General features: G+C 32.3%; 5 protein-coding genes across 5 annotated transcripts in view; 1 reads left to right on the top strand and 4 right to left on the bottom strand.

The window, feature by feature from the left end:
• Positions 1-633, bottom strand: part of RO3G_13379 (uncharacterized protein) — a gene marked incomplete at both ends in the record, with an annotated part of 811 nt that extends 178 nt beyond the window's left edge. The window contains 2 exons of the mRNA XM_067667963.1: positions 50-507; positions 571-633. Coding sequence (XP_067524064.1) covers positions 50-507; positions 571-633 — 521 coding nt within the window. The remainder of the gene's footprint in view (positions 1-49; positions 508-570) is intronic.
• Positions 634-3360: 2727 nt separating this feature from the next.
• On the bottom strand, positions 3361-3510 carry RO3G_13378 (uncharacterized protein; the record flags this gene model as incomplete). The annotated part of the gene is made up of 2 exons (XM_067667962.1): positions 3361-3423; positions 3475-3510. 2 exons carry the CDS (start codon positions 3508-3510, stop codon positions 3361-3363), a joined length of 99 nt encoding a protein of 32 aa, XP_067524063.1.
• Positions 3511-3923: 413 nt separating this feature from the next.
• Positions 3924-5889, bottom strand: RO3G_13377 (translation initiation factor RLI1; the record flags this gene model as incomplete). The annotated part of the gene is made up of 3 exons (XM_067667961.1): positions 3924-3936; positions 4133-5825; positions 5886-5889. The coding sequence occupies 3 exons, from the start codon at positions 5887-5889 to the stop codon at positions 3924-3926; spliced, it is 1710 nt and encodes a 569-aa protein (XP_067524062.1).
• Positions 5890-7928: 2039 nt separating this feature from the next.
• Positions 7929-8965, top strand: RO3G_13376 (uncharacterized protein; the record flags this gene model as incomplete). Its single annotated transcript, XM_067667960.1, has 5 exons — positions 7929-8087; positions 8138-8229; positions 8283-8438; positions 8491-8606; positions 8661-8965. 5 exons carry the CDS (start codon positions 7929-7931, stop codon positions 8963-8965), a joined length of 828 nt encoding a protein of 275 aa, XP_067524061.1.
• Positions 8966-9502: 537 nt separating this feature from the next.
• RO3G_13375 (uncharacterized protein) lies at positions 9503-10100 on the bottom strand (the record flags this gene model as incomplete). The annotated part of the gene is made up of 2 exons (XM_067667959.1): positions 9503-9941; positions 10078-10100. The coding sequence occupies 2 exons, from the start codon at positions 10098-10100 to the stop codon at positions 9503-9505; spliced, it is 462 nt and encodes a 153-aa protein (XP_067524060.1).
• Between the last annotated feature and the right edge of the window lie 2233 nt (positions 10101-12333).

Raw genomic sequence — 12333 nt, 5'->3', positions numbered from 1 at the left:
GTTTTGTGTAGACTGTGTAAAGAAGGAAGAAGGTAGTCTTTGTGCGTACTGAGTAGAAGTTGGTATATTGAACACATTGGAACTAAATTGATTTTCATAATTATGCCTTTCAGGATTACCAGATAAATTAAGAAAAGCATATGGAAAACCATACGCAATGTAAGGATTCCTTTGATTGTTTAATAGTTGAGAGTAATTGAGTTCAGGTGCAAATACATGAGGCCAATAGTGACCAGATACATAGTTCCCTGGAAGCCTCTGGTATGGTAATTGTGTGGTAAGTCTTAGTGATTCGCTGTCCATGGGGAAAGACGCGCTCTGATTGTTATCTAAAGGATGCATGCGTGGTAGCAGAAAGCTGGAAATCGTTTCTACATCTTCTTTCATGGACGTTATTTCCAAATTTGATTTATTATGATGTTTTTTCATTACAACAATCTGTCTTTGCATATCTGCAAGTCGTGAAAATATGTCTAAAAGAATAGGCGAATTGCCATGAGATTTACTCTGTTCAAATGTTAGATTTCAAAGGTAGAAACATGTGATAGTATTTGCTTTCATTTAACTCACATTGTCTGTGACATTGATAGGATGAGCCAATTTTGGTTTGGTTTTTGGTTTTGGAGATCCCATTAAATTGGTCAAAATATTTTTTTTTTTTTTGTTTTTTTTGCGATTATTTTGTAGCTAAAACTTTAGGTCTGAATTTAAAATAATTTCTTTGTTCAATCACAAGGAACAATCAAATTAAAATTAGATACAAATATATTTAGATGGGTGAACTATAAATTAATTCTATCTTTAATCGCCAAATAATAGCCGATGCAGCATATATACATGTATATATTGCTTATGTTTTTGTATTCATACATAGTACTCATTTTTCATCAAAAAGTTTTTGTGGGAATTTCTTGATGAAACGGCTATTAGATATGAAGTAAATCACATCTTAAACAGAGTATATATTTTTCTTAATAATAGTAAATAATTTAGCATTTTTACTACATTCTTTCAAAGCTAGAGCAGAAATCAGTTTTAATAAGATAGTTCTAATGCAAATAATTAAACAAATCAATTCAATCCCTTATGAAACCGCAGTAACAAAACAACTGAAATATATGAAAAAAAGAATAAGCCAGATGAGATAAAAAGTATCTAATGCAATTGAGAAAAGTTATAAGACTGTAAAAAAAAAACCTGTAAATTCTGAAATATAGATCCAAGTAAAACATGAATATAAATCAACAGATTATAGAATATTATTTACTATAATCAAGAATTTTCTTGACAATAAATTGTTTCATAAATCTAAAAAAAAAAAGCTATAAATATTTTTATTTTTTTTCTTATAAGACATTACTGAGAGGCAGTTACAAAGCAGGATACCTGTGTGAAATAGTACCGAATCTTATAAGAAGTGGTATTCTCTTAACTTAGATGCCTTTTGCACATAATTAAAATTGAAAAATGCTATTATCATTACTGTAAATATTGCTGAGATGAACATCAATATCGTCAGCGGCATTATCAAAACATACCAGAAGATAAGATTTTCTTCATCAAGCGATAACGCTAGAAAATCAAAGAAGACACAAAAGAGTCGAAGGTCATTTGGAGGGATGGAAAGCAAATACCCTTTTGTAGATTATTGTTGCTGTAAACGCAATTAATAAGAGAGACCATTTTCTTATATGAATAGCTTCTCCTTGCTTGAACAATCATAAATTTGGACCATACTTGGAAGCACATATCCTAGCTTAGGCTACAAAGCATATGAAACGACGCTTGCAACTGGCCAAGGATTTTTGAACTGAACCGAAAAAGAGTTAAAGACTGCTATACATGCTGTGCTTCAGAAGCAATAATAAAATCATAATTGAGCATTATGTCTGCTAAATAGCGAGCTCATGTGGATATATAGACTTGTTTAGTATAAGTATCTTAATAAAGCAGACTAGTGATAGAGAAACTAGAATTAAGCTATGGATTGATCTGAGTAATTGTGTATAGTATTCAATTAAGGGTTCATCGCAAAAAATGAACAATCAACTTCATACAGAGTACGTTATGTTAAGTATCTAAGTTTTTGTTTTTCACTATTAAATACAAGGACTGCATATTTTAGTTTGCTGAACTATTGTATTTTCTTATCAATGTAAAAAATAAAATAAAATAAAAAAAAGTGTTCCGATGAATCGAGTTTTATTTTGGATGGAAACATTGAAGGGTCTACAGTTTTAACAAAAGCTGTAGTAAATATGATACAGCTCGTATTTCCCGCATAACAAATCGAGATGATGAAATATCATGATCTGAAGAAGTTTTTAGTAAGAAGATGTTGATCTTGTATTTTTTATTGTCAAAATTATTAGGCAGGATGACCGTTTCAATATTTTGATGCTGAAGTTTCTTCTACAGTATATTAATATTACGAGAAAAGATAAAAAGCTTTTCATATTTCAAGAGGATAATTCTAACTGTTATAATTAAAATTATGCAAGACACTGGAAAGATGGGTACGATGTTCAAGTTTTTAAGTACTAGTGTATCTGAAGCCCTAATTTAAATCCAAAAGAAGATGGCTTTATAGGGCTCTAAAAAGGTTAAATAGATTAAATGCAAGCATATGGCCAGAAAAGAATTTTAATGTGTATATAAATCAAAATGGAGAGAAATTGATGAGAGACTTGATGAACATTTGGTAGAAAACATGCCAAACTCTACTTAGTTTCTTTCATTTTTCTACGACGTATTAAAATAGACTTTTTTAAAATTAAAAATATAGTTCATATCTTCAATTTTGAGTACTCATCTATCTTATAAAATGAATAATCTTATATAAATTCTATGTCTTATTTTCATATTGCAAATCATACTTAAATTCATGAAACACCTTGCTTTCTAAAACACAATAACTACCTTACAGGGTTTTTATCTACAAATTATTTGCATTGTGGTCTAATTTTATTCGATGGTTTTTAATATTTCCTCCCTTTCTTTATACAGTTCCTCTGCCCAAGCTTTCACAACTGGATGCTGGAACTTGTCTTTCGTTGAATCAAAAAATCCTTGAAGCTTCTTTTTGTCAGCTTTAAACAAAAAAAAAGGTTAATACGTTTCAACAATGCGTTCATTTTCATATACATACATTTCTCATATTCTACTGCTTGAACAATCATTTCAAACTTATCCAAATCCTTAACAAACAAGGCTTCTGACGTTTTAGCATCTTCATATTCATGCCATAAGCTTGCAATTTCTTTTATCATTTCTGTATCTCCCAAAGTTTTTATAAAACTGTTCATGGCATTCTGTTGCTTGTTAGTTATTTATGAAATATTAAATACGGTTTTATGTTGATCATACTTTTTCTAGAGTGAATTTTTCCTCTTTACTAACGCCAGCATGAGGTGTGATATCGCCCTAACAAACAAAAGAGTCAAAACTAATGATTCTTTACTTGACAAAACTTACCACAACGGCTTCTGCTAGATCATGAACAATAGCCATTTTAATGCATCTAATGATTTTAATGAATTGAACAACTGACTTCGTTAATAAGTATTGCTAATTTTACTTTTCACGATTAATGGAGGGATCACTGACTAACATAGCCATGATACCCATACGGTGCATATGATCGGAAATCGATTCCGCTTGTTTAATGCCATTATCTAACCAGCCAGTTCTCTTGGTTCTCTGTAGCAAAATCAAAAAACAGTTAGCTAAAGAAAAAAAGTGTGTTAAGCTTGATGCTTTTTTTACTTTCAAATTTTCAATGACATGTAAAAACTTTATTACATTTGCAGGATTTGATTGTGCCATTTCAAAACACGTCAAGCGATTTACAAAAACAAAAAAAAAGAAAAAAAAAAAGCACCAGACGTTACTTGTCTAATATCAAAAATAGTCCCACAAAGCTTTTACATCAAAAAACTATAAAAAAAGTCCAATTTAATAAAATGACTATCAAATTTAATAGATTTTTATTTTATTTGTGAGATTGGTCACATGAAAATGCCCACTTCTGCGTGTATTAATGAAGTAGGAGGGGGCTTGTATATAAAATAAGGGTGACGGAGGTGATGTATAGGTAATAAAAATGATGTAGCTGTACTTTTTTTCTATTTACTGTTCTAAGAAGAAGTAATTACCAGATGACTTTTGTTCTTGATCAAGTTGAGAATCAAGCTTATTGATTCTTGGTCTATAGTTGGAAGGATCACGACGGAAGGTGATTTGAAGAGAAGCCAAGAATTTGTTCATACCAGTCAATAAAGATTGAGGGCTGTTGGCAACAGCGTGAACGGAAGGTGTACCTTCGTACACAACCACACGATCAGCAAGGTAAGTAGCCATAATGAAATCGTGCTCTACAATGAATGCAGTTCTCTTGAAGTGAAGAATGAAACGTTTAATAACCTTGGCGGCAATAATACGTTGTTCTGAATCGAGATAAGCTGAAGGTTCATCAATAAGGTAAATATCGGCAGGTTGACCCAATGCAAGAACAATAGCAACACGTTGCAATTCACCACCAGATAAGTGCATAACTTCTTGGTCAATAATATTTTCAATGTTAAGAGGCTTGATAACATCTGTGTTAAATTGAGGATTCAAGAAAGCACCCTTGATCTTCTTCAAGAAGAGCATACGAACAGTACCCTTAAACTTGGGTGAAATTTTTTGAGGCTTGTAAGAAACGTTCAATTGGGGAACAGAAGATCCATCATCAGGCTTAAGAAGACCAGCTAAAAGACGAATAAAGGTTGATTTACCAGTACCGTTTTGACCCAACATCACAATAATCTCAGAGTCTGTGAAGTCACCTCCTTCAACATCCAATTTGAAGTCACCAAGAATCTTTTGCATCTTAGGATACTTGTAGCTGCTAGTTTGAGTAGTAGCAAGTTCGGTGGCTGTCTCGGCAATCTTGAATGTCAATGATTCTTCACGGAAACGCAGGTTTTCTGTAGGGATGTTACCATCCAAGAAAATATTGATACCTTCACGAACAGAGTAAGGAAGGGTAACAACACCATATGCAGAAGGTCTACCGTAGAGAATACAGACATAATCTGAAAGATAATCCAATACTGACAAATCGTGTTCTACACAAATAATATAAGTCTTGGCGGAAAGAAGAGAGCGAATAACACGAGCTGCATTCAAACGTTGCTTAACATCCAAATAAGATGAAGGTTCGTCAAACATGTAAACATCAGCTTGTTGAACGGCAACTACACCAATAGCAAATCTTTGTAATTCACCACCAGAAAGCTGGCCTACTTCACGAGTAAGAACGTCTTTGAGATCCAACATATCAATCATTTCTTCCATATTATTGCGTTCATGCTTGTCTTCCAACAATTGACCAACTTTACCGTTGACAACTTTAGGAATGTGATCGACATATTGTGGCTTAATGATGGCTTTTAAGTTGTCTTCCAAAATTTTGGTGAAGTAGTTTTGCAATTCACTACCACGGAAATATTTCAAGATATCTTGCCAATCGGGAGGGTTTTCGAATTTACCCAAGTTGGGTTTCATCTTTCCAGAAAGAATCTTCAATGCAGTTGACTTACCAATACCGTTGGTACCAACTAAACCTAACACTTGACCGGGACGAGGTACGGGTAAACGATGAAGTTTGAAGGAGTTGGCAGAATAACGGTGAGTGACTTCAGAATCGAGATTGGTTGGCAAGTTGATAATGTGAATGGCACCGAAAGGACATTTCTTTGCACAAATACCACAACCAATACAAAGCTCTTCAGAGATCCAAGAGATTTTGGAAGTACCCTCAACTTCAATACAAAGCTTACCTAACATAGATCAGTTAGTATATGCTTTATTTTTATTTTTTTCCCTTTTTTTTTTTTTACCCATGCGGTTCACAGGGCAGGAACGTTTACTATTCAAGATTGTATTAATAAGGAAAAGCTATAGAATAATTACACAATACCATTCTTGTCTACACTTCTTTGGTTTACACTTATCAGCGCTAACGATAGCAATACGAGTAAGTTTGTCACTCATTTAAGAAGAATGGGGGGTTATTTGTGAAGTGTAGGAAAAAAGAAGACCTTAACACCGCTAAGTATTTACGCTTCAAAGTGCGCTCTAAAAATTTTATACTAAGCCACATGATGGCTGTCATATCCAGCTTAGAGTGGAAGCGACATACAATTGAATAAGGTCTACTGAATGGAAATTAGTTCAAAAGGATAGGCATACATCAATTAAAATCAATCGCTGAAAGTAAAAGCAAAATGGCTATAGTGCACAAAAATTGTGGGTGTTTTTATAATTCTACCAACATATTTTTGAAAGCACCCTTATTAAGTAGAATCAGGCAAATAACAGTTGAATCATTGAGAGAAAGGCATTGTTTTATGTCTATATCAGATGCCTTAAATATATAAGCTATGATAATCTTACACATGAAAGTGTTCCCTCCAAGAACTGTCATCAGCGAGCTTTTCTTATAAATAGCAAAATCATAGCTAATAAATGACACATTGACAATCTGTCATAATAATGTAAATATAATATCCAAAAAAGCTGAATGAGTTCATGTTGTGAAAGTGTGTTGAAGCTAGGAATTTTCGTCATATTATAATTTTATTACTATAGTTACTCATACAAACTATTGTCTGAAGTTGGAAAGTGACTTTGACTAATCTCCTATTTCCGTAGCTTGACCACCATCATGAAACATGGCACTGACATTAATTTTTAACTGTACTTGGAGAGTATCTTCTTTTTCTTTAACATGTCACTGTAAATATAAGTATTATTAGGAATTTTGGTAATAATTATACCAGGTCGTTGTAAATTCTGGTTGCTTTCTTTTCCATTAACAATCATTTACATTGGTTCCTATTCTTGGATGTTTGCATTTTACCCCTGGTGCCAAACTATCAAAGAAACAATAACCTCTTGAAATCTCTCTTCACTTTCTGTCATTGATGAGTTGTTGGAATGATAATATTTTCTTATGATATGCTATGGCTCACATTTTGAGAAATTTGTACAATACAGCTTCATCCGGTTAATAGTATATTTTTACTCATCCTTTAAAACTTTTAGCATTGCACTATTGCTTGCATTTTTTTATAATCCTGAAAGGTATCATGACATAGAGCTTTCACATTGTAGTTGCAAATCATGAGATATTTTTCTACAACAAAAAGAGATTTAAGAGCTTCCTCTAATATGATCACCAACGTGGTAAGTACTGCAAATAGACATCACTTGCTCCAAGCAATATACAAATAGCAAACTGTCTCCAAGAAATTTGAGGCGGAAGACGTTCGTATTTCCTTAATTTATTTCTGATGAGAGTAATTGCCGCACATTACATGATGGAGTCCACTTTCAAACCATTCTCGTTTTTGTAAGTGATATCGAAAGCTCTTGCTTTGATCATTTTATGACCACCAATTGTTTGTTGAAGTTTAAGTTCTATTTCATATAACAAAATTTTCTTTTTTACGGTTCTCATTCTGTCGTTTCATTATCAAAGCTAATTTTAAGATCCTAACGAAATTTTTAACTTTTCTTTGGGCTCAATGACGCTAAAGAATCAGCTTCTGAGCCAAAAGGTTGATTTTTATCTTTAAAAGTAAACTCTTCATTCCTTGAAGCTGTCGTAAAGCTTTTGTCAATATTATATAAAGAAAACCTGATTTAGCTACTTGAAAAATCAGCATAGTAACAGCTGATTTGATAATAAATAAAATACTTCATTCTAGTTTTTAATCACTCAAATCTCTGAATTGAGCTTATCTTGACTTATTGTTATTAATACGACAAGGATTTGCAATATCCGAATGATTATTAGTTGAGAGCTGATCGCTGAAGCTTCGGTGTTTAAATAGCAACGAGCATACGAATTAACCTTCAATTTCAGCTTCTTTTCTTAGATGAACTCTATAGATTCAAAGTTTCGATCACTTAACAAATTAACAGCAGAATGTCAACGACACATTGAAAGACTAGACCATGTTGATTCAATGACTCTTCAAAAAGAAGTATTGGACTTAATAAAATCAGATTTGCGTTGTCTTGAACAAGAAATCGCGGTAAATAAACAAAATTAAAAATTGATTAGCTTATTAACAATATTGCTCAGAAAGTAAAGTTAGCTGCAGAAGAAGAAGATAAAGAAACATCAAAGATGAAGACGTTGAACAGATTAAGTGAATATGAAAACCAATTGCGACAGTAATTCAACTACAAACTTTATTCTTTGACATTCTTAACTATTTGTATACTAGATTACAGACAGCTTCTAGACAAGCAACATTAGATTCCAAAAAGCGGATTAATGATTTAGAAAAAAGAAATAGAGAAGAATTGTTTGGAAGAACAATAAAGCATGATGCATCTTTTGTAGAACAGTTTGAATTAAAACAAAGAGGTATTCAAAGAAGGTATTTTGTAAAGAATAGAGAAATTGCACACATGACTCAATCTATACTGTAGTCATCAAGATGACGCTGTCTTGCGTGCTTCATCAGATGTAACTGAAGCACTCCGTAGAACTAGTACACTCATGCAACAAGAGTTAGAAAAAAGCACATTATCGGCGACAATGCTGGGTAAAATATAGAATAACAGGCTGATAATTTAAGATTAATTTGTTCATTCTGTAGCTGAATCTTCCAAAACACTTTCTAGCACCCACTCGGAATATCAAAACCTGGGCTTCTTGGTGAACATTTCTAAAAGAGTTATTACTGAACTGGAATCATCTGACTGGATGGACAGAATCTTGTTATTATTTGGTTTAACATTGTTTTGTTTAGTGGTACTTTATATCATCAAAAAACGTACATGGGATGTAGGTATTTCTTGGATTTCTTGGCTTACACGAAAAAAGACGAGAGTAGTTGCAGATCAAGTTATTACAAAAACTATATCAACTATTCCAACCACTGTTATCAGAGAAGAACTTTAGAGTCTAATGCAGTAATAATGCATTTCATTCGGATCATTGATCTTTGTCTTCAAATTGTGTTTGTTTTTTGCTCCTTTTATATACTTTTATTACCCTATCCTCTGCTCTGTTTTTTTTTTTATTTTTATTTTTTTTTAAAAAGATCACCTTAAAAAAATTACATGTGCTCGTTTTCTTTCACTTAGTTTTTTGCATTTTCTTTTTGTGTTATAATTATTTTTAAATCAATGTCTTTGTTACAAAGATAAACATCAGTCTGCTATGAACCAAGCTGTGTATTTCTCTTCTTTTTGTCTCCAATGTTGTCAAGCAAGTTCTCTTAAATTCTATGATGTCTAAAAAACGTTAGAAGCTTGTAAAAATAGACGATTATGTAGTAATTGGCGATTGCTTCAAGTGGAGCCTTGTCCTCAAGGAAGGTCTCATATTACTCTGGGTTGCTTCCAATTAAAGAAGCTCTTAAATGAAATTGCTTAAAAAGTCACAAGTTTTTTGTTTGCGGAGAAAAAAAGTAAGGGGAAGCCAGAATCAATAATTTTATTGGCCCAAAATAGTCAGTAGTTCATCGTCGTCGTAAACAAGTTGATTGACTGTTTCTATCATAACCGCTATATCTTCTGGACCTGCTACATTTCTTATAAAATCCCTTACCCTTTCTAGCCTTTGGTAAGCACCATTATCTGTTGACATAATAAGCTCCATTCTTGCTTCAAGAATAAGCCTCTGAAAATGAACAGGTAACTGATAAATATCATCAGATAGTGGCATTTCTAGAAGACATCGCTTCATATCAGGTGCCATGAATAAGTTGAGAATATAAATAAGTGAGAATGGCTGAGATTCTTCCAAGTAGACGGAATTCAAAGGTGGTGTTTCTAATCCCATAGGACTGGTTTCTTCAAAAGGTGTAAACGAAGAATTTTCCAGCTGGCAAAAGTTGCAGCAGCTGCTTCTTCTCCTTCCTTCTTCAAAAATGCTTGATAAATGTGATGTATGTGCCATGGAAAAATAATAGTAATAATAATAATAATATTAAAAAAAAAAGAAATATAAGAAATTTATTGCATGAATTTTTTTATTGCAAGTATGAAACGTCATCTGTTGTATATTACCTTTCTGTTGTAGTCACTGACATTTGGGTGCTATTATCCTTTTCAGTATATTAGGCCGCTTAATTTCATATGATACTTTACACTTAATAAATCTTGAACCATTCATATCAAGATCATGACTACAATTTTATATTGTTCATTTTATTTACTATTAGTTCTCTCTGACGGTTTTGTTTAATTAATTCAATGAGTGCACAAGAGCTCTCATTTTATAAAAAAAATCTTGGATTGTCTACTATTACATCCGATTCTATGAGTGTTGTGCAAATAAGACTACTATATTTGACTACTTGGAATATCAGTGCGCCCTGTCTTGTCCTACATATCTTGTCCAAGAAATCACCTTTTATTTTTATATTGGCTTCAAGTCAATTCAGTATCAGCCTGTCATACCCACTAGTTAAGGAAACTAGATGCAATGCGTTTTCTACTATCGTTTACCACATTGGAATCAGTATTTTCATTTACCAAGCATTTCAAAGCGGAAGTTAGTTTTTGAAGTAATCACGCTGAATGAGAAAGCGGAGGTTTTTCCATCACTGTTCCGAACATTTAGGTCCGCATTGTGTAAAAGAATATTTAAATAGTTCCAGTAACACGATACCATGAAAAAAGACAGTACTATTTTTAAGCTATATATATTGCTGTATCAAGTGTTGATACCACATTAAAACATTAGGTTCAATTCGAGAAGTTTAAATTAACTTAATTTTTTATCGGTTTTTGCTTTGATCTCCATTTTCACTTCTATTCCTTTTAAAAATTAACTGGTACCGTTCTTCTACCTTTCTAATAATAACATCAAACAGTAAAATGAAGACTTCTAACAATATTAACTACACCTATCGTGAACAATTTTTTTTATCGTGGAAAGGTTATTAATTTTCAATTTGATTGTGAAGCTTTCATTTTCGTTTTGTCAATAAAGCCTAGTGGATAAACGCAATAATTAGAGTCTTTATGAAACTTGTAATTGGCTAAGAAAACGACGTTGCTAACAGTAATCTTTCAGTGGAAAAAATAATGATTGACTGTGTCCAGACTGAAATATCCGCTATTCATAAAGTCTTTGGTGAATCAATCGGTATATTATTGTGTCGTTGGAATATAAAAAAGAATATGGATGAAGCACACAAGATAAGGTATCAAAGCTATTAATTCTATAATGAAGAGTGTACAAGCATATGTTTAAACCAAAACTAATTTAGATGTTAGAATTGCGTTATCAACTTTGATTCTTTTAAAAATGAAGTCCAAAAGGTTATTTCCTCTTTTTTCAGTTATTTTTATAAAAACCATAAATGCTCATCTGCTAGATTTTCAAATACTTTTTAATCTTGAGTTTAATTATCGTCTGCAAATATCTCATGTTTAAAACCGATACCTATATTAATGCAAAGATATATTTATCAAATCGTTTGTCTAATAAAATTTATGTTTCTTTAGAGAAAAACAGTTTTCATGTTTTTTATGACTATTCTTAATTACATCAAATAATTTATAATTAATGAAGAAATAAAATACAAACAAGATTAATAAGACTTGATTATTTGAGTCACGTCCAGACCCCTATTTTTAAATTTCTGTTTGCTAGCAACAACAATTTGACCTGTGTAAAGACTGGAGATACTGTACCAGAAGACTCAATCGATAGAAAATTTACTATATGATCAAGCAGAGAATGTGACTGGGTTCAAAACTGATATTTGCTTTTTAGTTAGCTATGGGACTTCGAGTTTGACATTGATGCTAGATAAATGTGTCTACCTAATGTTGGAAATATCAAGTTTGTTGGCGATTTAGTAAAGGTAATTAGAGAATACAAGGATAATGGAAGGAAATACATAAGACTGTTATTGGAGAAGATGAACCTCCTCGTTCTTCAATTGTTCAGTTATGTGGACTACCTGTTTACTGTTCTTCTATCGACCATTTTTTTATGGCATTAATGTTGATAATTTACAAGATCAGATTGTATTCCTGTTATTTATCAGCGATCTCGATAATATACAGGAATGACATGATATGCCACACGTTTTATTCAAATTCAGAACTAATGTTGATGCATTTGTGTATAATATACAAGCCAAAACAATTTCTTCAAAGCAAACGATGGATAACTCATTTAAAAAAGGATAGTGGTATTGGTTCTGAATCTCCTCATCGCTTAAGGATCTCCTTCGTAAACTTGGTGTGCCCCATCTCATAATGAATGCCTAAAGTCTATCTTTACATAAGGAAATAAGCATTTGCTTG

This window comes from Rhizopus delemar, genomic scaffold (assembly GCF_000149305.1).
Source record: "Rhizopus delemar RA 99-880 supercont3.12 genomic scaffold, whole genome shotgun sequence".
NCBI lineage: Eukaryota > Fungi > Mucoromycota > Mucoromycetes > Mucorales > Rhizopodaceae > Rhizopus > Rhizopus delemar.
This window is presented reverse-complemented; position numbering and strand designations above follow the sequence as displayed.